General features: G+C 41.4%; 2 protein-coding genes across 5 annotated transcripts in view; one reads left to right on the top strand and one right to left on the bottom strand.

Annotated features, from left to right (window-relative positions):
* Positions 1–4,343: 4,343 nt before the first annotated feature.
* Positions 4,344–6,700, bottom strand: LOC133968652 (uncharacterized). Of its 3 annotated transcripts, none has more exons than XM_062404815.1 (6): positions 6,221–6,695; positions 6,071–6,116; positions 5,898–5,989; positions 5,477–5,587; positions 4,902–5,175; positions 4,344–4,699 (listed from the first exon to the last, which is right to left on the bottom strand). In XM_062404815.1, exons 1-6 carry the CDS (start codon positions 6,511–6,513, stop codon positions 4,499–4,501), a joined length of 1,017 nt encoding a protein of 338 aa, XP_062260799.1. In that variant the 5' UTR covers positions 6,514–6,695; the 3' UTR covers positions 4,344–4,498. The 3 variants fall into 3 exon arrangements, with proteins under 3 accessions (XP_062260799.1, XP_062260798.1, XP_062260800.1); XM_062404814.1 differs by having other exon boundaries at positions 6,212–6,694; XM_062404816.1 differs by lacking the exon at positions 5,477–5,587 and having other exon boundaries at positions 6,212–6,700.
* A 1,908-nt stretch (positions 6,701–8,608) lies between these two features.
* Positions 8,609–25,278, top strand: part of LOC133967929 (epidermal retinol dehydrogenase 2-like) — a 51,456-nt gene continuing 34,786 nt past the window's right edge. Inside the window, exons 1-5 of one of the 2 annotated variants that reach the window (XM_062403636.1) lie at positions 8,609–8,750; positions 11,026–11,353; positions 13,712–13,843; positions 14,605–14,704; positions 21,090–21,234. In XM_062403636.1, the coding sequence (XP_062259620.1) occupies positions 8,623–8,750; positions 11,026–11,353; positions 13,712–13,843; positions 14,605–14,704; positions 21,090–21,234 (833 nt within the window). In that variant the 5' untranslated portion in view covers positions 8,609–8,622. Of the gene's footprint in view, positions 8,751–8,793; positions 8,946–11,025; positions 11,354–13,711; positions 13,844–14,604; positions 14,705–21,089; positions 21,235–25,278 lie in introns of those variants that run through there. The other variant, XM_062403637.1, reaches the window with a different exon arrangement.

The raw sequence follows: 25,278 nt of genomic DNA, 5'->3' as shown, positions 1-25,278 counted from the left end.
ACTTGCCTCGCTAAAAAATGTATCTGATGTAGCTGTAAACCAATAATGGTAAATGTGTGAGAGATGTGTGAATATGTATGACAGTGTAGATGTATAAAATAACAGTTGTGAATACATAACAAATGAAAGCTTAATTATTGTTGCTTCTAAATCATTATTTTAGATTGAAGATGCATCTGACCTGTCCCTCTACATTGAAGAAATCCTGGATTGTGGCTACACTGGTCAAATCAACATTGACCATAAGGAAAGCATATTAAGGTTTGTTTTGCATTTTGATGTCCTAACTAGTAAGGAGTAATATTACATTATTGATGAATTATGTACAGGTCAATAGTATTTTAAGCCATGCAGTAATGTTCATTCATTAAGCAGGAAATTTGAAGCCAATCAAGTTATTGTGCTGCAAAATCTTTGACGGCTTTGAAAGGGTTTTATCATTATATTATACAAACATAAGTGTTATGGCTAATTTTACAGTTGACATCAGAATTTTAAATGGCTGTCATAAAATGTATTATTTTTCTTTTGTAAGGGCTATTGTACTGCATGTGACCACAAAACGCACACCAATGCTGCAACAGATGCGTGAAGGCCTTGAAGTGTACAACCTGATCAAGGTCATGCAGATAAAGCCGAATGAGTGTCGCAATCTCTTTGTCGTAGGGGCTGATGACAAGGTATGTTGTAATTCAGCTCTGGGTATTTTCTTGAATTTTTGCCATTTAATTGCATAACCTTTCCTCAAGTGCTAAATGGTATTTCCATATCATCAATACCCAGTGGCGATTTTAGGGGTTTAAAACGGGTACAAAAAAGTTTTATTTTAAATTTTTGACATTTATTTGAAAACAGTAATATTTACGTCCCAACAGAACAAATGCACCCTCGGTAAAATCGCTACTGTCAGTACCTGTGTATGAGTGATGTTGGATCAGTCTGGATCTGTTGGGTTGTAATTCCCTTTTGTTCTTAGGTGGACTCGCATTATGTTTTATCACACCTGGCCCCAGAAATGAGCCCAGATGGTTCGACTAAACACGTGAAGGAGTCCAAAATCTTGGAATACTTCCAAGATTTCCTACTTGAAATTGAGGGTATTGAAACCTTCCATAAAAGTTCTGATCCCCTAAGAAAGTTTGATATAGCTTAGGAGATCCTACACTGATATGTACGTCATAGATGTATGAAATGGGGATTTTATGCCCGACAGTTATATGATATCCAGATTTGAAAAAGTAATCTTGGCTACTAAGTACAATGGTAAAGGGAATTTTGCGACGTTTTCAAGTGAGTTTTTCAGGCATTCCTGTGGAGGTTGGGGGCATTGAGCCGGAGTGGGCGGTGTTCAAAGCCTCCATTGCTGAAGCTGTGGCGGCTAGCTGTGGCCTCAGGGTCTTAGGCTCCTCAAGGGGCGGTAACCCTCGGACACCGTGGTGGACACCGGTGGTCAGGGAAGCCGTCCGATTGAAGAAGGAGGCCTTCCGGGATATGATATCCTGGAGGACTCCTGACTCGGTTGCAGGGTACCGACAGGCCCGAAGGGCTGCAGCTGCTGCCGTGTCAGAGGCTAAGCAGCGGGTGTGGGAGAAGTTCGGAGAGGCCATGGAGAAGGACTTTCGGTCGGCACCAAAGTGTTTCTGGAAGACTATCCGGCACCTCAGGAGGGGGAAACGGGGAACCATCCAAGCTGTGTACGGTAAGGATGGGACTCTGTTGACCTCAACTGAGGAGGTTGTCGGACGTTGGAAGGAACACTTTGAGGAACTCCTGAATCCGAATAACACGCCCTCTATGTTGGAGGCAGAGCTCGAGGTTGATGGTGTTTCATCGTCAATTTCCCTGGTGGAGGTCACTGAGGTGGTCAAACATCTCCGCAGTGGCAAGGCCCCAGGGATTGATGAGATCCGGCCAGAAATGCTAAAGGCTCTGGGTGTTGAGGGGCTGTCATGGTTGACACGCCTATTCAACATCGCGTGGGAGTCGGGTACAGTGCCAAAGGAGTGGCAAACCGGGGTGGTGGTTCCCCTGTTCAAAAAGGGGGACCAGAGAGTGTGTGCCAATTACCGGGGCATCACACTTCTCAGCCTCCCTGGTAAAGTCTACTCCAAGGTGCTGGAAAGGAGGGTTCGGCCGATCGTCGAACCTCAGATTGAAGAGGAACAATGCGGTTTTCGCCCCGGACGTGGAACTACGGACCAGCTCTTCACTCTCACAAGGATCCTGGAGGGGGCCTGGGAGTATGCCCATCCGGTCTACATGTGTTTTGTGGATCTGGAGAAGGCGTATGACCGGGTCCCCCGGGAGAAACTGTGGGAGGTGCTGCGGGAGTATGGGGTAAGGGGGTCTATCCTCAGGGCCATCCAATCCCTGTACTCCCAAAGCGAGAGCTGTGTTCGCGTCCTCGGCAGCCAGTCAGTTTCGTTCTCAGTGGATGCTGGTCTCCGCCAGGGCTGCTCCTTGTCACCAATCCTGTTTGTGATATACATGGACAGGATATCGAGGCGTAGTCGTGGTGGGGAGGGGTTGCAGTTCGGTGGTCTGAGGATCTCGTCACTGCTTTTTGCAGATGACGTGGTCCTCATTGGATCATCGGCTTGTGACCTTCAGCACTCACTGGATCGGCTGGCGGCCGAGTGTGAAGCGGCTGGGATGAGGATCAGCACCGCTAAATCTGAGGCCATGACTCTTAGCAGGAAACCGATGGATTGCTTACTCCGGGTAGGAAATGAGTCCTTAGCCCAAGTGAAGGAGTTCAAGTACCTTGGGGTCTTGTTCGCGAGTGAGGGTACTATGGAGCGTGAGATTGGCCGGAGAATCGGAGCAGCGGGGGCGGTATTGCGTTCGCTTTACCACACCGTTGTAACGAAAAGAGAGCTGAGCCGCAAGGCAAAGCTCTCGATCTACAGGTCGATCTTCGTTCCTATCCTCACCTATGGTCATGAGGGCTGGGTGATGACCGAAAGGACGAGATCACGGGTACAAGCGGCCAAGATGAGTTTTCTCAGAAGGGTGGCTGGCGTCTCCCTTAGGGATAGGGTGAGAAGCTCAGCCATCCGTGAGGAACTCGGATTAGAGCCGCTGCTCATTTACTTAGAAAGGAGTCAGCTGAGGTGGTTCGGGCATCTGGTAAGGATGCCCACTGGGCGCCTCCCTTGGGAGGTGTTTCAGGCACGTCCAGTGGGGAGGAGACCTCGGGGAAGACCCAGGACTAGGTGGAGAGATTATATCTCAACACTGGCCTGGGAACGCCTCGGGATCCCCCCGTCAGAGTTGGTCAATGTGGCCCGGGAAAGGGAAGTCTGGGGCCCCCTGCTTGAGCTGCTCCCCCCGCGACCCGACCCCGGATAAGCGGATGAAAATGAGAGATGAGTATCTCGACAGTAGCGCAACACATTTTCATGATCTGGATATCAAACAGTCAGCAACAAAGAACTGGTTCCATATATATGACGTGCTCATCAGTGTTGGATTTTGTTGGTGATTTGTGTAGTGAGAGTTTTATGTTATTGCTCTGCACTTACCTTGTTGGTATATTTAAAAGCTTTGAAAGTTTGTCACTTCAGAAGAAGATATTGATTCTAACATCCCCTTTTCTTTCAAAGACACACAACCAGAAAATGAGGTTGAAGGAGAGACACCCTCTGTGCCCATGGTGATGCAATGGATGACTGGGCAGGCACACAGGCATTTGCTTGTCTCAGAGAGACAGAAATTCAAAATAGCCATAGTATTTGACCATAACTGTCTAGAGCACATGCCAGGCCACTCTGTATGTTATCCTGTTGTTAGTGCTTGCACCAACACTGTTACACTTCCAACAGCTCATCTGGGGGATTACGAGTCCTTTAAAACCAACTTGCAAACTGCCATTAAATATGGTGCAAGCTTTGACAGACTGTAGCTAGTAAACGCTACTCTGCTCTAGTCTTCTCTGTTCTACTTAGTTTGTTCATCTAGTCTTTTCCTAGCCATGTCTAATAATTCTCTTGTCAGTTCAGTTCCTGCCACTCCCCCCTTGCCATGACATCACCTCGTGTTTGTGTTAAATCCTGTTCTAAGTAAGCGTGTGTAACAGACTCCAAACCTAATGTTTTAGCGTTTTAAATAATGTCAATGTTAAGTCCAATTGTCATTGCGAAGAGTGTATATTAATGTGGTTCAAAACAATATGGCACACATATTGACAATTTTCTGTTCTAAATGAATAAAAAAAAATATATATATTTGCACTAAACTATTTGAGTTGTATGAATACATATGTGAATTGCTAAATCCCTTAATTTGGCCTTAGAATGCTGTTTTTAATTACAGGCAAGTCAAATTAATATAAACTAAAACACTTTTACTCAAATTGGGCTTTATTTGTGTATAATTCACATAAATGCTGGTTGAGAAAGTAAAAAACTTGCTTCTTGATAATAAGTTAGAACTGCCTTTGTTAGAATCTGAGGTAATTATGGCAGGTTGAAAAGATGCATGTGTGCATGTCAGAATGTTAGAGTCCGAAAGCTGTTCCAAGAGCCTGCAAGTAGATGTCCCGACCAAAGGATGAGGACTCGGTAGTGGGGTTCACTAGGTGCTGTAGTGCAGCAAGTCTTTCAGCTGACAGGGGACATTGGATGTCTGGTACAATAACTCCATGCTCAGTGTTGTCACTTTGCTGTTCCTGAGAGGGTTGCTCCTCAGCTTGCTGGATCTGGAATGACCAATAAAAGCCATCCATACATCAGACATCAGATTACTGGAAAGTAGAATTATCTTCTACACCCATATATCAGATCACAGATCACAAACAGTCTTCATGCCGTGTTTATATTAAGATGCTGTGTTTTGATTTAAGTTTTGCTTCCCGCATCGGACCCTTTTTGCAGGTTAGTCTCGTATGACCTTATACATACCTCTACCAGGTCTGGCTCTGGCACAGGTGCTTGCAGCATCCCGATCATCCATAGCTGATTCGGTGTCAGATTTCCCTCTGTGCTTAAGGGGTGACAATTCCAGCTCTCCGTAAAATGCTGCAAATCTGATCGTAGTCGTGGTATGAAGACATAGCCCACACAGAAGAGGTGGACAGCAATGGACAGGTCAATGAAGCCCTCTTCCTCCAAACTGTGGAGCACGTCGTAGTACTGACACGTTACACTCCAAACATCTCTCCATAGGCGTTCCACTCTAAAAACGAGCGAGGGGATACAGATGAGACAAGACCGTGTAAGGCTTTCACTACACCGAATTAAAACCTGAAAATGTCCACTATTAAAAAGCAGCAACACCCGAAAACTTATTACAATCAACTTCAAAGCATTTCCCATCTCTATTTTTAGATAAATTTAGAACTGCAAAATGACTTTATGGCATAGAAGATTTTGAAAACTGATGGGATTTAATATTAACATTCATACTTTTTACCCGAGGGGTTGGTTATATGCATTCTAATATTTTCTGAAACAGTTGAGCTCTGGTATTCAATTACCTCTGGTTATGGACGCTTTTTCCAGCAATAAAGCTGCCACGGGCTGTTCCTCGCACAGTAAACATGCATCTAGCGATGTCTACATTTTCAACCCCTTGATCGGCTCGTACTCTGAAAGAGAAAGACAAGGTACAAAATAATATATTTTACTGTGTTAGAAACAAGCATAATTTCCACTCATTTTTTTATTACAACAGTCTCTTCTATGCCACTGGAATAACTAAATGAGTGTAGGTAAGCCCCAAAATGTCATTGAATTGAAGCAGAGAAGTGATCAAACATTCATTACCAGTCACCCCAGCTGTTGGGAACATGGATTGGTATTTTGTTTGTTTTTAAATGACTTATTTCACTTCATTTCTAAAATTGTGTGTGTTGACATTTTATTGTCATCTTCTGAACACTAATTTAATGCGATTGCCTTGATGGCCATCCATTTTTCCGAACTCCATCCATGAAGAATCCAAAAGCCGTCTCTGCTCTGTTATTCCCAGCTGTGTCCAGGTAAAAGATCTGTAACGAAGTGGGACACTTGTTTAGTAGTTCACAAGATAAATAGTGAATGAGGGATTGAAAAAAACAAAAAAACATTACCTTCCTTGAAAAGCCATCAATTGCTCCAAAAATCACAATGTTGTACCTAACAAAAAGGTAATAGTTATACAGCACTGATAATACAATTGGGTGACATAAAATCACCAATGATTAGAAATTGTTCAGTAGGAGAAATAACACCTTATTAACTTGTGGTTTGTGTCGATGTGGACAAGAGACAAGGGAGCGGGAACAGAGTATGTCCGTCTTGCAATGCAAGAGAGCTGGACCATCCTGGCAATTATTCCTGCACCATCCACACGCTGCAATGACATCTTTACTCTTCTCCACGAAATCTGATGCCCCATTGCTTGTAGAGATCCTTTCACTATTCTGTAGCCAGCATGGGGCATTCTTGCCTTTATAGACCTAACCTTCTGATCTAGCACATCATCTGATATGTCAGAATAGCATTTTCTGACAGAGAGGTTATGCTCTTGCATCCGTCTATACAGAGTTGACCTTGAAATGCCATGGAGGTCAGTCAAAGAAGTCAGTGGTAACCCAGTACTGAGTAGATTCAGGAGGGTTTGACTTTCTATGTTTAGCCGGGGTCACCCACACTCCCAGTCCATTCAACCACAGCTACATCATCCAATAGTGGAGGGACAATACTCTGTGAGAGATAAGTGCTGACAACTTGGACAGCTGTTGTAGACTGTCTACAACACACTCAGGAAGGTCAATATAGGCTGCCCCACCTTGAACAAACTGCAACTCCAGAGAGCAAACAAAGTGCAGGTATTCAAAGTCAATGGGTTGCCTGTTGATGACAGAAGTAAGTCTATCCCTGACTTTCTGCAGGAGCTGCCATCGCATGGGTTCCTGCAACAAGGTAAAACAAACCTACGATAACATGAAAGTAAGATAACAAAAAGATAGTGGTTTCACACATACAATTTTAACCATGCACTTATTAGTATAAAACTTGATTTTACTGCAAGAAATTTCATCTATCATTTTTATAATCATAACATGCTTATATTAAGGTGCATAACATTGTAATGTGATCATACAGAGCATAGTATAAATGTTATTAACAATTGATTCCGGTAATGCACAAGCTGTACAATACTACAGGACAATACTGGAAAACAAGTAATATTTGATCTCTTATTTCCCACAATGACAACACCATGAACAAATATAAATTTGAAGAAATGAGCCAATACCCTACCTGGGCCTGTGATCTGCCCGGTTGGTTTTCCATTCTGGGAAACAGAGAAAGTATTATTAGCTATGTGTTTAAGCCATTTTCACCACCAGTAACACCAATAATACCGTGTCACTACACATTCCCATACTTATAAAGCTAAGTAACCATAAAGCCATATTCCCAAAGGCTAATTTCGGTTGGTGGCCCAAACGTTGGTTCATCGAGATAAGCAGTAGGTGGCGCAGCGCCAATCAAACCTCAAATGTTGAAAAACAATGTAGAAAACACGATGGAAATATGACATTGATGTTTGTTTCATGTATTCATTTGAGGAAGGTTACGGTCTCCTCATCGCTCCACACAGATCTGATGTTTTTTTCGTCTGCCGCTATTATTAACATTGAAAACGCACACAAAAACATGTGGATGGAAACCCAGACAGCTCAGCTAGCGCGACACCTAAGATGAGAAAGTGACTAACGCTAACTAAGCTGGCTACAGGCTGATCAAATAATACAGCACATCACAAATATAACATAAGCTAACGTTAGATCGTTGAACACAAATAGTCCTGTTAACTAGTAGCTACATGCACAACGTCATGCAGGCTAATAGGCAGCCTGGGCACGTAACGTACCTATGACTAGCTAATTGAGCGAAGCTAGCAGCTACAGGCTGATAAAATAATGTATTTTTTAACCCATTACAACATCCACATATCGTTAAACAAAAGCAATCTACATGCACCAGTTGAAACATAACATTCTTGCTATTACTATGACGGAAGACATACCTGCGCATTGATTTTCGATCCTCTCGGCTCCCGAGTCCCGCTCGTTCTCATCATGGACTTCAAAACTCCCTCTCTCGTTACTAACTGTGGGTGTTGCCAAGCTGTCACACCGATCGAGACTGGCCAATAGAGACGTGTCTTACATCTTTCGGCGTAGGTCCCGCCCACGAGATTCAGCTCAACAGCAAGCAAAGCTTTTGGATTCGCAAGCAAAACTTTTGGATTCGCAAGCAAAACTTTTGGATTCGCAAGCAAAATTTTGGGATTCGCAAACAAAACTTTTGGATTCGCAAACAAAACTTTTGGATTCGCAAACAAAACTTTTGGATTTGCAAACAAAACTTTTGGATTCCCATTAATACATTTTTAATCACATTTATTTAACTTGCAATAAAACATTTTTTGATTGCAGTGTTGATAGTTTTGCTCTCAAATCTATTTTTTGATTGCAGTGTGGAAAGTTTTGCTCTCAAACCTATTCTTTTTGATTGCATAATAAAGACACAAATCTACCTCCATATCCATCCTCCAAGTCCCATAATGCCTGGCTTGACAGAGAGAACTCGCGGATGTGGGAATGGCCGAAATCGTGTCACGTGACACATGTGGCGTCTCCAAAACGCTCTGCCTCTGTTTAGCTTAACATCCTGTTGTTTTGTGTCCCGCAGGCTACATTTAGTGCTGAGTCTCCAACAGGAACGCACTCGCTGTTGCTCTGTTACAACACCACGGTACGTTCTCACACACACACACACACACACACACACGCACACACGTGCGCGCTTACACGCAGTGTTGGCTGTGATAATACATGACTGTGTAAAACACAACGTACTAACAACGATAGTACTCTGAGCGGTTAGATTCGATGACCTGGGAGCAGAGGACAGGCACTCGCAAACTACTAAAATTCAACATCTATCTCGGTAAGATTGAAGCTTTTTTCCACTAACCTGTATATATTACAGCCAAGTCGAAACGAGTGAAGATTCAATATTTAAAGTTTAAAAGTCATGGGGCACACCCACATTTTGGTTTTAAGATGCTTTACAGTTGGTACGTTGAAATACCCTTTGTAAATAAGAACATCCTTTCACGATTACAATGTCATAAATGTTACAATGAAGATGGATAAAAGTAAAAGGTAGCTGAGATAATACCAATATTAAAGATATTAAATCAAGTTATCTGATCAAAATATTTAAGAATGAAGCATCTTTCTCTTAATCTTAACAAAGAATATTCCATTTATTATTCATGTTGTCACTGTCATGTAGGTATATATCACCATTCCCATCTTTAAGAACATATTGTAAATATAACATGATAACATCTGTGGAGCTTCTGTTATTACTCTGTTTAAGATTCCTGATTTCATAGTTATATGCCTTTCATAGACAAATGGTCACCCAAAAGATATAATACATCAGAAAAAAAGAAGAAATTGAAATCTAAACTGTAAAATATTTATAAAAACACAACAAAAATATGACCTATAAGAACACCATGGGAATGTCTAGGAATTGCTAGCATTAAAAAATGTGGTAGATAAGTAAAAGAAGTTAAGCATCTTCCTCTTTGTCCAGGTTTTTACAGCTGCTTAGTGGCCTTATTTTAAATTCTACACTACAGGAGGTTGGCAGATTCAAGATATGTGCTGTCTTGGACCCTTTGTCAACTGATCTGTATGCTTCTTAGTCTTTTGTGAGAAGGACAGAAATCCAAATGGTAGTTAGCTGGGTGAAAGAGAAGAACGATTTACAGGTTGTCACTCTCTATATTACATGTAGGTGTTTGTATCCTATTGGATAATTATTCCTAATGTAAGCATTCCTAGGTGTGCCCTCACATCTTGCCACTGGTGAAATACGCAAATGAGTTAAAGATGGTGAGAGTTGAAGTTGGTTTCTCTCTTTCATGCTCATCTGAGTAAGATATGAAAGTCCCTGACTTTAGACATGTACATGGTTGGCCCTTTATCTATAACCTGACCTTGGGTACTGTTTGGAGGGAGAAGGGAATATCTGTGGAATTTAGACAGCCACTATTGTCCTGTACAGATATAATGCTCCATACAATATACATAATATATTATAGCACATACAGTAACTTGTTAGGATGTTACAAAATTCCTTAAAAGCCCCTGCAAAGGTCTACTTCTAGTTATATGTATAATTTATTCTGTGTACAAACAGAGAATGTCTACATATTAGTGTCCAGGCTTTCTCCAAAGTTTGTTTTTCACATATGAACAACACAGGAGATTCTATGGTCAGACTCATTCATGACAACAAAGAAATCTCCAGAGAACTCAAGGGTGAGGTGTGGCAGGAAGTAACCTTTACATTCTGCTGCAAAGATCACATGTTCTTGTTTACAGCACATCATCACAATCTTCAGCCCTTATCACCAAAGTTTCCTGAATCTCATCCTTATGTGCAAAGTTGACATTTTTATCTGTGTCTTCTATGTGTACGCCACCTATTTTTTTTTTTATAACGTGATATTTTTTTACTTCATCAACGTGCCTACTCATTTGCAGTGAATACACTGGCGGATCTCCTGCTGTTCTCTCACATGGCCTCACTCAGACATTATCCAGAGTTTTTAGAAGGGGGCTGGCAGGAGAAACAACAGATGTGTCAGCACCAACTGGGTGGGACATTTGCGTGCTCACATACATCCCCGAATAATTTTGTAGATTATCTGGAGTTCAGTGAATTTCTGAAAGTACATTCAGTGTTGAGCCTCTTTTACACATAGATCCTGCATGTCAAACCTTTGCTTGTTTATACTGAACTGAACAATGCTGACTTAATGTGCAATACCCTATTGCTGTTTTGGACAGATCCCCACCCCATTTCTGCCTTAACCTCGTTTGATAAATTGGATATAAAATATCCTTGAACGTAACCGCTGGAAAGTCAGCTTTTTTAGAGAAATGTTAAAACCTGCGCTTCAGATCACATATTTATCTCCTCTTTCTTTTTCCCCCCTCCTCCCCAGATCTATTATGAATATATTCCTGGAAACAATCCAGGTCCTCCTGCTGTCATTGTGGTACAATGTGGAATCCTTCATCCATCTCTTTGTGCCCCGGAAGAGAAAGAACATAGCTGGTGAGGTGGTGCTTCTTACGGGGGCAGGTAGCGGGATTGGTCGCCTCATGGCTCAGGAGTTTGCGGCTCTTGGCACTGTGCTGGTTTTGTGGGACATTAACCATGATGGGATGAAGGAAACTGCAAGACTGGCTAAGGAGAGTGGAGCCAGCAGAGTACACTACTACCTGTGTGACTGTAGTGACAGGAACGAAGTTTACAGAGTGGCTGACCAGGTAAGCTTACTTAAAGAACTACCAAACTATTAACCACTGCACTTTTCACCATCCTTGGATGACTTTACTCAGCTAGCTGCATCCGCTCATAACTTTTAGCTGCTGTGGCCAGCTGGCCTAATCAAGCTGGTCATCGAACGCTCTCTCTTCATTGACCACAACAGACTTGAAATCGCCTGTGCTCGGGACCGTTAGTGCTACAACTTAGCCCTAGTCTTCAACTGTTTTACTCTTCTCAATGGTCATATGTTGATTTGTTTTAGGCCACCACCCTTTCTTTTCATATTGGTGAAATCTTAAACCATAGCAGAATTGCATTTAGTACATAGATTGACTGAGCCCCTCCTGACTCCTCTCTCTCTCTCTATCTCCAGCTTTTGCTGACACAGACACACACTCACACATAGACAACTGACACATCTGTCTACTTTGAGAATGCAATTGACGTGAGGTATGTAATTATTTCCATATAGAGCATGGAAGTGAGATGTAATCACAAATGGATACAGAGGATGCAGCCGGGACACATTTTAATGCCTGGTAGGAACAGACAACCCTAGATCTGTCCATTTGTAATCTGATCTCTCAGGATGTTTGTTAATAGGTCTAAACAGGGTCTGTGTCGTTTAGTGGCCAGATAATGTATTTAATGCTAAAATCTTTGGGTTGAATGACATCAATATTGTTGATTACATTAATACAATTTGCTGTAAATTAGACTTTATTTCTAAAAGTGTTTTATCTCTAATCGTGCTCTGTATTAGTATAGAAGCGATCTACACAACAGAACTGGTAGCTCTCTACCACTGTCTGAGAGCGGGGGAGGTGCGTAGAAGCAGCTATTTATGGCTTGCACTGCTATCTCTCTTTCTCTCTCTCACTCTGTGATTGTTTATTTGCCAGAAGTTGATATCAAAGTTTATTTAAAATTATGAAACACAAACAGACTGAGAAACTGATGTTCGTCTGATTAGGGCACCCTGCATTCTGAATTGTTTTGGTTGGGCTGTCATAATGTGTGGGGCAGGGTAAGGGTTAACACTTTAAAACTGCAGCTATACGACTATATAAAGTCATAAAACATAGATTCTCAACTGGAGGGCCCAAAAACTTTTGAAAAAAACACTGGAAACAAGTCCACCACCCAAAAGTGGGTCAGGAATGCAAAAACAAGACCGCCATTAAACAAAAACTTTTCGTAAAGGGCGGAGCTTAACAGGTCATTGCCCACAACTCATAATTTGTTCCAATCATTTTCAAACTAGGGTGATATGTGTGTATCACCTTGGTAGGAATGCTTGGGGAGCTACTACTTACTAAAAGTTGAAGTTCGGAATTGACAAGTGGGCTCAGACTATCAAACATTTGCAATATTTCAGACCACCAAACATTTTTTCTCCGATGAGAGAGCAGCTAGCAAACAGATAGAGCAGCAACTAGCTGCTGAGAGCTAGCTGGATTTGACGGTACTCGATCTGTCAGTCTGGTTGTTGTCACGTCCTCAGTCCTGGAACCCCTCACCCAGACCCAGGTCTGTCCGGGTTCCCTTCCCCGTGGACTGAGGGTCCGTGTGCGGACATGAAGCTGAGAAGCGGAGGCTAGCTAGGGGCTTCTTCCTCCAGCTGTTGGCATCCTCACTGTGCTACGTTCCAGGCAAGTCGGATATTCCGACCTCCTGCCACATTATGAAATCCAATTTTTTCGGCGATGAAAAATAATGTCATCGACGAAATTCTTAGTGATAAATAATCAATCGTCGATTAATTTTGCCCATCCCTAGTATACAGCACATTGTTGGATTATTACGTTTTCTAAACTACCATTGAAAGACAATTTCAAGCTTGTCCTACACATATTTCAGAGAGAAACAGTAGCTCGCAGATGTGATGATGACATGAATCTATTCTGTTCGCTCGACAGGCAGAGAAATTACCAATATGTGTCCAAAACATTGATTGTCATCACAGATTGTACTCCAAAGCACATTACCATGCACACATTGTCATGCTGTTTGTCTGCTAAGATCACTGCTGCCTTGACTGTGGTTATTGCTTGAAACAGTGGTGTGTGGCAATCCCACGTTCTGCTTCTCTATCAGCTGTTACTGATTAATCTAAAAGCATGTCAAACACAGAATGTTTAATAATCAGCCTGAAAGACACAGTAAAAGTGGAACTGTTTGATCTTAAAACAGATGCCAATTCCTGCAGTGTCAGTAACCATCCACAGACTTTATAAAATACAAAGCTGTGACCAGATTGTCTAAGTTTATAGCTTAGATTTTACTCTGCTCTAACAGTTTACTGAGCTAATTCAATTCATCATAACTAACCGAAGCTTTAACTGTGCTCCACGCAGGTAAAGCGAGAAGTGGGTGATGTCAGCATTCTGGTGAATAACGCTGGCATCGTGACAGGAAAGAAGTTCATGGATGCTCCAGATTCCCTGATTGAGAAGACAGTGGAGGTCAACACAATGGCTCACTTCTGGGTCAGTATAACAGTAGGGAGAACTGTTAGCTTGAACATCCCTTTCCCTATTGTCTGCTTAACTTTTTGTATTGAGTTTTTTTTTCAAGAGTTGTGGCATCAAAAGTTTTTTCATGGAGACATTACTCTATTGTTGCTTAAATGTAACATTTTCTCTTCATTGAACATTTCTATCTATTTTTTGGTGAAAGTATTTTGCATGGAGGCTCAAGTGCAGCACTGAAATAAGATGTTGACATCATTATGAAGCCAATCAAATTCATACTACTTTTGTAACCGATATGATTAGACACACAATCTTACCTTTTATATTAACAATCATTCATCACCATATGTTTAAATTATATTATGATGATGTCATGAAATGGAATTATCACCATATAAAAAAGTTTGTTTGTCATTTAATCTTTCTTTAACATCGCCAGATAAAATGTTTTTCAACATTTATTTATTTCTCAGAGATTACCTAATGGATCTAAATTTTTAGGGGATTGATATTTATGAGTGTGTAAACACGGGTGAAGTTCTTAAAAAATATGGATCTATTAAATACAAATTTGGCTTTATATGGGGAGTGGGTCTTGGTGGAGTTATACACTCTCTGATTGCCCAGGTATAGTTAATCGAACCAACCTATTTATGTTCTTTAAGTACATTTAAATGATGCATTTAGAAGGTCAGTTATCCTGAGTTGATGCATAGAATCAAATTCCTGCCTATATTCTGTTTGGTGGTTTATCTGTTGTCTGTTTCTCTGCTCAGACATACAAGGCCTTCCTTCCTGCTATGATTGCCAACAATCACGGACATCTTGTCAGCATTGCCAGTTCTGCTGGGCTCATAGGCATCAACGGATTGGCAGGTGTGTGTTTTTTCTGTTTTCATTCATATGCTTCAATTTTGAGGAGAGTGCCATGAGTTAATCCCCCTCAGTGCAACTGTTTTACATTATTAAAGCCATGATTAGAACCAATAGCGCGTATGTTATTTTAGCAATACTCAGCACCAGAAGAAAATGAGAGGCTGCAGCTGAGGGTTTACCGTACTGCTTTGCTAATGCAAATTATTTATGTGACGTATGATTAGTCCACAAGAGTGGGATGGACGGGCAACTTGTAATATCAGACCTTTCGCCACTGGCAGTTGCTGGCATGCAGGCATACAAATCTGAAAAAGAACTAAAGGAATACACATATCTCTGAATGAAAAATATGTGTCTGGGTATAGAATCTTCCGCCGCATTGTTCAGGTGTGAAACGAAACCTCTGGAGAAAGTGTCGACCCAATTCCCTTGAGTTCCTCTGGTGGTCATGCAAAAGCAGATTGAGCACAATCTAGCACTAGAGGTATTTGTGTATGTGAATAGATGTTTCATTTGCAGTTGTTATGCCTCGTACCTGACTCTTCAAATAAGAAATCGTATTGCACTTGGATTTTTTTTTTTGAATACAAAATAAATAGAAAGTTGATTTATTACTTTCCATAATTATTAGGAAAAAAAATCTGAAATGTCTGAAAAACATTTAGATCCTTTGCTTTTGTCAGGTGCGCCCTGGTACTTTAATTCGCTTTGAAATGTGTCTAAAACATGACTTGAGTCCTTATGTGGTAACTATACTAAACTAATTGGACTTTTAGAAAGATGTAGTGTGTGTATAGGCGGCTGTGGCTGAGGGGTAGAGCGGTCGTCTTCTAACCTGTAGGTCAGCAGTTCGATCCCCAGTCTTCCCCATCTGCATGCTGAAGAGTCCTTGGGCAAGATGCTGAACCCCGAATTGCCCCTCATAGAACAACAAAGTGCTGAAAATAGATGCTCTGGATGAATGTGTGTGTGAATGGGTGAATGTGAAACTTTACTGTAAAGCGCTTGAGTGGTCATCAAGACTAGAAAAGCGCTATATAAATACAAAACCATTTACCATAACCATTTAGGATTAACTACATCTGATACATTTTCACTCCAGTGTTTATTGTAACCCATTGGGCTTTGGCTGTAGAAAAAACACTTCACTTCACATATGTAGAACTTTTTCTGACTCAATGTTGGAAATGATTTAACCTCTGAGCACCACAGAGTAACCAAAGTAAAGGGCAGAAGCCTCAATGAAATATTCACAGTGACCTCATACATACATACCTCATGTGTTTTTCGTGATTCAATCAGAAGCTGACATCCTTACAGGCATGAACTTATTAAGATTGGATCGATCCGATCACGGCAGACCACATTCGGGGGTGGTCTGGGCCACCTGTCATAACAGTTTGAATGCAAATCCGTCCTGGACCACCCATGAATGACTTCCTACTAGGGCTGCTCGATTATGGAAAAAATCATAATCACGATTATTTTGGACAATATTGAAATCACGATTAATCAAACAATTATTATGTGCCCTTATTCTGAACTCTATGCTTTATTCTTTAAATGACTGTAGCCGGAAGTGTAACTCACATCCGGTTCAGGTAAACACCGATGACGGCTTTGTCTCTTATTCCTCCGTGAAACCAGGATGTTGGTGCCCGGTTATTCAAACCCTTAATGATGGCAACCCTAACACTCTCCAAAAAAACACTTTATAACTGAGAACTTTTCCTCTCATTATTAAATCTGCCCCCCTCACAAGTGGACAGACAGAGAAAGAAAGATAGGGGTGGGGGATGGCTCTGAGGACAATCATCACTTACCCCCGATTCCTACATTGGGTTACATACAACAGAACGCAGAGAATCGCAGCCTGTCCGGCGCGGAGAACTGCGGGTCCGGTGTGAACAGCCAGGCGGGTGCGTGCTTGAGAATGGGCAGCGAGGCCGCTACATAGTGTGATGCTGTTCCTTGTAGGACTCTCGAATCTGAAGTGTTCCCATACAAGAGAACTTTTTCTATCCTTTTTGTCGATGAAACGGGGCTGCCCTCGCGCTGCCAACCTTCCACTCGCGCGTTTTTTTAAATACCGCCGGACACCACACATACAGTGCCTTGCATAAGTATTCATCCCCCTTGGACTTTTTCACATTATGTACTGTTACTAACTGGAATTCAAATAGACTTAATAAACTTTTTCCCGTTTGATCAACAAAACATGCATAGTACTTTGGAGGTGCAAAATAAATTTTATTGTGACACAAACAATAATGAGAACAAAAAAGTTGACATCTGTTGGGTGCATAAGTATTCACCCCCCTGTGTCAATACTTGGTAGAACCCCTTTCGCTGCAATTACAGCTGCAAGTCTTTTGGGGTATGTCTCTACCAGCTTTGCACATCTAGAGATGGAAAGGTTTGTCCATTCTTCTTGGCAAAAAAGATGAAGCTCAGCCAGATTGGATGGAGACCGTCTCCGCCCCAGTCTCAAGTCTTTTGCAGACTGCATCAGATTTTCTTCAAGGATTTCCCTGTATTTGGCTCCATCCATCTTTCCCTCTATTCTGACCAGTTTCCCTGTACCTGCTGAAGAGAAGCATCCCCACAGCATGATGCTACCACCACCATGTTTCACTTTTGGGATGGTGTGCTCAGGGTGATGGGCAGTGTTGGGTTTTCGCCCCACATAGCGTTTTGCATTGAGGCCAAAAAGTTCAATTTTGGTCTCATCTAACCAGAGCACCTTCTTCCACATGTTTGCTGTGTCTCCCACATGGCTTCTGGCAAACTCCAAACGGGATTTTTTATGGATCCCTTTCAACAATGGCTTTCTTCTTGCCACTCTTCCATAAAGGCCAGATTTGTGGAGTAGACGACTAATAGTTGTCCTGTGGACAGATTCTCCCACCTCAGCTGTGGATCTCTGCAACTCCTCCAGAGTAACCATGGGCCTCCTGGTTGCTTCGCTGATAAATTTTCTCCTTGTCCGACTCTTCAGTTTGGGTGGACGGCCTCCTCTTGGTAGGTTTGCGGTTGTGCCATATTCTTTCCATTTTCTTATGATGGATTTTATGGTACTCAGAGAGATGTTCAAAGCTCTGGATATATTTTATAACCTAACCCTGCTTCATATTTCTCCATAACTTTATCCCTGACCTGTTTGGTGAGCTCCTTGGTCTTCATGATGCTGTTTGTTCAGTAATGATCTCCAACAAACTCTGAGTCCGTCACAGAACAGGTGTATTTATACTGAGATTAAATTGCAGACAGGTGGACCCTATTTACTAATTATGTGACTTGCAAATGTGACTTGTGAATGCAATTGGTCGCACCAGATCTTTGTTAGGGGTTTCACAGTAAAGGGGGTGAATACATATGCACTCAACACTTTTCAGATTTTTATTTGTAAAAAAAATATAAAAATTGTGAAATCCATGTAATATTTCCCCCCACTTCCAAATGATGCACTATTTTGTGTTGGTCCATTACATAAACTCACGATGAAATACATTTTAATCTGTGGTTATACCATGACAAAATGTAGAAAAGTCCAAAAGGGTTGAATACTTATGCAAGGCACTGTACAACTCGCCTCCTTCACTTTACGGCTGCTTCGATTTATTGAGCAGCCCTACCGCCGACCCATCTGAGTTCCTTTGAGCCGCTGCAGTTTTATTTTGAATTGAATATATGTGAAGTGAGATTCGATCACAGGTTTTCAGTAGAGACACATTCAGGATGACTTTTAATACCAGGTGTGAACACACATACTTTACACTGGCCACTAGTGATAGGATCTCTCAGGACCGATGTTACTGGGCCAGTGTCAGTAAGGGATTCAGACACTGTTGATCAGTATACATAACAGAACTGTTATCTGTCTAAATTAGTGGGATAAAGCTTTTCTCTAAAGACCTGCTCTTACGGTTTGAAACTGCTTTTGAACTTTAGCCTTTTCATCATACTGGGTGTGAAGGGAAGTCATCCAAATCCTGCCCTTCCCACTGCACTGATACCTACACATTCTATATTTAATCCTTTCAGATACCTTGATACCATGAGAGCTATGGGACACAATTGGTTGTCAGATTTGACATGATTTTTTCAATCTTCTCCTTTCAAAAATATTTTATTTTGGTATCGCATTGCTTTATGCTTTATAAAATTGTCAGTCTACAGCTTCCAATTATTTTTATTACCAAGCAATTAGGGGAGTAGGGCTGTGATAGAAGAGATGACCAAAAACCATATGGTTCCTCTGGCTAGGCTCCAGTGGAGCTGCAAGAACTTTCCAGAAGGACAATTATGACTAGCACTTTACTGTTCTGGGTGTGATGGCAGAGTTGGTGGAATTGCCTCCTCAATGAAAGACACATTAAAGCAGCTAAAGAACTCAGATTGTGAGAAACACGGTTCTCTAGTCTCATGAAAACAAGGTTGAACCCTTTAGCCTGAAGCTGGAGGAAACAACGCACTACCCATTACCTGACCAATACCATCCCAGCATTGAGGCCAGTTGGTGGCTTATAAAGCCGTGGGGCTGCTTTTAGTGTCGGCGAAAGGTATACTCTGGGTTTAGGAGAAGCTGAACTGAGCAAAGTACAGAGAGATTCTTAAAGGAAAACTTATCAAGAGCAGTCAGGACCTCAGACTGGGCCAAAGGTTAAATACTTATCCAGAGAAATAAGGACCTCAGACTTGGTTCACATCTTAACAGGATAAAGACTCAAAGCAAGGTGCCAAGATAATGCAGGAGTGGCTCAGGAACAATGCTGTAAATGTCCTTCAGTATGCCCATCAACGGTGCCCTAGATTGTTTTTCTTTCATGCAGACTTTCCTGTTAGGTTACTCAACCTGTTAATAGTTGCGTAAGGTCATAGACACCTTTGCAGGAACTCCATATGTTAACCAGGATCTAAATAAAATTCCAGGGAAATCTATTTACTCTGAAAAAAAATCTTCATTCTTTTTGGGTGTGGCACTGAAGATGCCTGATTGGTACACTTGGTTAAAGGTCCAGTGTTTAAGATTAAGGTAAAAGGGATCTATTGGCAGAAATCGAATATAAAATAATCCTAGTGATGTTTTTACTAGTGTGTACTAAATTGTACGAATTGTTGTTTTCTATATTTACATCGGTAGCAGGTCCTCTCTAAGGAGGCCGCCATATTTTTTTACAGTTGTTCAAAGTGGACCAACTAAACACCTTTCACATTTTTGGACAACTAGAGGTTTCTACAGGTTCTTTTTCATGTTTGGGAGGGGAAGGTGAGGGGTATTCAGCTGCAACATGCAACTTCAACTAGATTCTACCCACTGAGCCTTTAATAGTGCCTGCCTCTTTTCCAGTCTTAAATCAATAATTCTTACATATTAAAGTAAAACCCTTTTTTTTAATTAATGGTTAACACAAAAGGGATTTAAATTTGAAACAGTCACAAGTTTGAATGAACCATATAACTAAAATTGGTTAAATGGGTGAAGATCAAAATAAATAATAGTCTGTTGGCTTGTTAAGCTGAGGTAAATAAAGACCCTGGCCCCACTTCAATACCTCCCCAGCCCCCACGTCCTTCCTTCACCTCACCCCCAGCTCAATGCCTATCTTTAATAATTGATTCACATATTCCACATAACAGCTAATATGCAAAAAAGAGTATTACATGTGAACACTTATGACCTCATACACATGCACAATAGGGCACATGTGAAAAGCCATTTCTGTTTAGAAACAACAGTTCTAACTTTGATTGTTGGCTAGCTAATTGTTAAGTTAAACCTTCTGTGATGAGTTTTTCTTCTATACTGAGAACAGGCTTCAAGTCTTTTAAATTGTAATTGACTAGCCCAAGCTAGATTGTAATACTTTTTGCATAAAAGTTGATTGTACAGCAGATCGTCACCAAACCTTTTCAAAACACATCGAATTTTGCTTCTATCCCAATTTAAATTTTATTTCCAATTCTTTCTAACTTGGTTGAACATTGTCTTGAGAAAAACTTGCAAGCATTAGGCATCATGCATATGGGATGGTTTTAAATGGGTAGCTCAAGAGATCATTACTTAGTTCCCCTTGCACCAATATTTGTCACAAAGATTACAGTATCTTATCAGCTGTAAGCTTGTACAGGTCAGATGCTACAACAGCTGTGGCTGTTTTACAGAATCATAACTGTAAGTTATCATTACTGCTATGTGGTGGTGAAAAAATGGGGTAGGTATTCATATTGAATTGAGGTACATGTGAGTGTCTCATCAATGTATTCTAGTCTCAAAACAAAAATATCAAATAAGCAAAGCAATTAATAATTTCCTGTTTTTGATAAGAGCATAACTGACCTTGTCACTTGCTTCCTTCTTTCCCTGTCACCCCTCTGCCTGCAGACTATTGTGCCAGTAAGTTTGCAGCAGTAGGTTTTGCAGAGTCCGTGGGTCTGGAGCTACTGGCGACTGGGAAGGATGGCATCAAGACCACCATTGTTTGTCCATACTTCATCAACACTGGGATGTTTGATGGATGTCAAACCAAGTAGGTATTTCTGTGTGACTTTTTTGTCTTTAATTTAAGGCTGTCAAAATTAACATAGGATGATTAATTTGCGGAATGACCGGCTACATGTACTCATACCCGCCCCCACTCACTCGCTCAGAACGACACACGCACTGAGATCAGAGCTTTTTCTCTTTAAGCAACTGGTCAGTGACTTTGTAGTAGAACAGTGAAGTACAGAGTTTCTCTGGTCACAGCTGCTCAGTGATCAGAGCTGAAGCTGCAGTTGGTTTGTACCGAGCTGGAGTTTCTCCACTCTGCTCTCACTTGAACTAATAAACACTAATAACTAGATAATAGGACCTGATCAGTACATGAAGTAACTTAGTTATTTTTTATTTGCTCCAGAGTTTATGAGGCTGCATTTAAACATCATGAAAATGACTCGTCAACATTTTGTGCCAAGTACAACACGAAACCTGGCGCTCACAGTCAGGACTTAGTATTAAAGTGAGCGGAGCGATAAGCGAATATGATCCTACACAATGAAATCATAACGGGGAAGCTTTGGCTGAGGGGTAGAGCGGCCGTCCTCCAACCTGTAGGTCAGCAGTTCGATCCCCAGTATTCCCCATTTTGTTGCCGAAGTGTCCTGGGGTAAGATGCTTAATTGCCCCTCATAGAACACAAGAAGTGCTGCTAATAGATGCGCTGTATGAATTTGTGTGTGTAAAGCTACTTTAAAGTGCTCTCTCATCAAGACTAGTAAAGCGCTATATAAATACAAAAACATTTACCATAACCAAACACTTGACCCTTAATCATCCCAATAAAAAATCAACTATGAATGTTCATTTTCATCTCGTTTTTTCATCCAGTTCACACTGAAGTGTACCTAACCCTATCCAAAGATTAATAAATTAAATTGCAATATCTAAATGTCCTAACTAACAGGAGAAAATGTGGTGAAAATAAACTAGCAGTTCACTCTTACTATCTGACAAATAATACATCTAAAGCTTGCTGGTTCACCTAACCAAGGAGATTATGTTGCAGTTTGAGAGAATAGGAGGACGTGAGTACCCTTGCAGCTCCACTGTGCGACCTTTAGTCTTCTTATATGGAATGGTTGTCAAATCAGCTGCGAGGCCCCTTTTGTAGTCCACCAATCACAGCCTCATTCTGGCGTAGACATGTTTGCATTCATTGCACTCAACATGCAGGCCAATGAGACAAAAAACCCACAAACACGTTGTGTGTGAGCCTTATTCCAAAATGGATTCAATTCACTTTTTTCTCAAAATTATACACACAATACTTCATGATGACACAGTTAAAACAGATTGTTTTAAAATGTTTGCAAATTTCGTTAAAACGAAAATATTACATGTACATATGTATTCACAGCTGTTGTGCAATAGTAGGAGTAGAATGACGTTGGCTAATTATTAATAATCATGAAATATGATTATTAAAATAACAATTATTTCTTAAAAATAATAAAAAATGATAAAGCTATTAATTAAGAATAGTAACACATTTAATTAGAAATGATACGGTTATCCATTAATAATAGTTAAAATAATTAATGAAAACAAATACAATTATCAATTAAGAATAATACAAATCTGTAATCATTGCTTATTGTCGCGGGGCACCACCCTGGTTACAGGGACCAACAATTCAATCTATAAAAATATCAGTCTCAATGATATAAGTTATATTAATAATCTCAATATTTAGTATTAATGATTATATAATAAACAATGAAGGGTTTTAAGTTCGAGCACAGGCAATCATAATCCAGCTGCAATCACATACATATGCACAAATAATCACAGACTACAGATACTTTAATTACAAAAGCATTTATTAAAAAGGGGAAATAAAGTTATGTTATTCAATGATTCATCATTTTAACAAGCTCCGATATTTCAAAGATAAACACAGCAGCAGCACTTATCACAACTCAGAAAATACATGTAAAACCGGCGGTCTACCTATGTATGTCTGTCTCGGTATGTGTGTGTGTCTGTGTCAAAGTGTCTCTCTGCGTGTGTGTGTGTCTATGTGTGTGCATGTGAAATGCAGTTAGTGTTATTTAATGATTCATCATTTTAACAAACTCCCATATTTCAAAGATAACAACAGCAGCTGCTTATCACAATTTAGAAAATACATGTATTCATCTATGTGTATCTGTGTGTGTGTCCCTGTCTGTGTCTATCAATGTGTCTCTGTGTCTGTGTGGGTGTGTGTGAGAGAGCAAGAGAGAGAAAAGAAGAAGGGGGCGTGGCGATGACGCAGTCACGTCACAACCAAGATGGCGGCCAATCATGATTCGTGGAATCAAGGCCTAAAAACTCTCAAAATGGCGGGTTGACTACAAAACAAGATGGCGGAGCCGCTCTGAATTTAGAGCCAGAATGGGAGGAGAGTGAGAGAGGAGGTGTGGCAATAATAGACTCAAAATGGTGGTTTAACTTGCGTTCTTCAAAATGGACTCTATGTTCATGACACCATGTGGCCGGAGCTCACACTGGTGGTCGTCACATGAATTACACAAAGGGATTTTCAGACAAAGGGAATTCTTTGTCTCTACTTTGGCGTTCGGCCGCATGGCTTCCAGATGTGTCCAGCCTCTCTGAATATATATTTAACTATGTTACCTGACCTGTATTCTAAATACAGATCGGATGTGTGTATAAACAGGTTTAGGAGAAAAGAGAGAGAGAGAGAGGGAGAGATAGAGAGAGATCAGGAAACATCGTCAGAGACAACTACTAGCAAAGCAGGCAGTCCAGTTACGTGAGATTTATCTTTTAACAGATGTAAATCTCCGCACAATATCTCTGACGGTAACACGCAAAAAGGAAGCGCCGGCTCTGTACCGCGAGCTTATCAAAAACACAGTAAACAAAGGGACCGGATGTGACGTCTCGGCCCGCCGTGTAGCACGGCTAAAAATAGATCAGCGATCTACCAACAAACATACAATCAAACAAATGACACGCTAAGTATTTAAACTAGTCTCTGCCCAGACAATAAAGCCTCTTACTGTGACCAGCGGTGTTGCTTGCGCGTGGGGCGCGGATTTTCCGGAAGTCCAGTGAATCTGTCGTTAAACCTCAGGATGCGTGCGAACGGGCGGATTCCTGGAAAACAAATCAGTGTCCTGGCCTCTTAAGCGGTGCTCCGGTGTGTCTCGTGGTTGCAACGGAGGTCAGCGCTGGGCCGAATAGAGCGAATTCTCTTGCTCTTGGAACGGAATTCGGCTTCGTCTCTTCTGCAGGGATGAGCAGCGGTAATGCCGCTGTGGATTTGGAAAGAAAGTCTCTGAGCTCGGCCAGCGAGCAAGTTCCTGTACACGGCCTTTTCAAGTTAAAACAAAAATAGTCTCTATCAAAGTAAGATCAAACTTAAGATAAAAGAAAATGAAAGAAATGAAAGAAAATAACTCTGGTTGCCCCCTTTAGCAACTAAATCATCTGGAAAGACCCGGAGGGGTCTGTTGACGTCTTCAGGTTCTTGCTTCCTCCGGAAGTGGTCACAGGGTTCAGTTGGCTTTCAGCCAATGAGAATGTCAGGATTCCGACCTTAGTGGGTGGGGCTTGGAACTCAGCGGGGGTCCTGAAGGCTCTTCAGGACATTTTCCAACCACCAGGGGGAGATTCTCAGGCCTGCTGGAGAATGTTTTCCCTCCAAAAGTTTTAATCCTTTGTCCTCACCATTGGCTCCAGCCTGTCTGAGGAAGGTGTGAATTAAGACTGTAAACTGGCCAAACTGGTTTCAGCTTGGCCTAGCAGGGCCCAAGTATTTACAACCCACTGGTTACTCTACCCCAACACAGCCTTTGCTCAATACTTTGTTGAAGCACTTTTGGCAGCAATTACAGCCTCAAGTATTTTTGAGTATGATGCTAGAAGCCTGGCACAGCCATTTCAAGATCTCCCCAGAGATGTTCAATCGGGTTCAAGTCTTGGCTCTGGCTGGGCCACTCAATGATAGAGTTGTCCCGAAGCCACTCCTTTGTTATCTTGGCTGTTTGCTTAGGATTGTTGTCCTGTTGGAAGATGAACCTTC

The sequence above is a fragment of the Platichthys flesus genome, chromosome 14 (assembly GCF_949316205.1).
Source record: "Platichthys flesus chromosome 14, fPlaFle2.1, whole genome shotgun sequence".
In the NCBI taxonomy this organism is placed as follows: domain Eukaryota; kingdom Metazoa; phylum Chordata; class Actinopteri; order Pleuronectiformes; family Pleuronectidae; genus Platichthys; species Platichthys flesus.
Note: the sequence above shows the minus strand (reverse complement) of the source record. Positions and strands in the feature narration are given on the sequence as shown.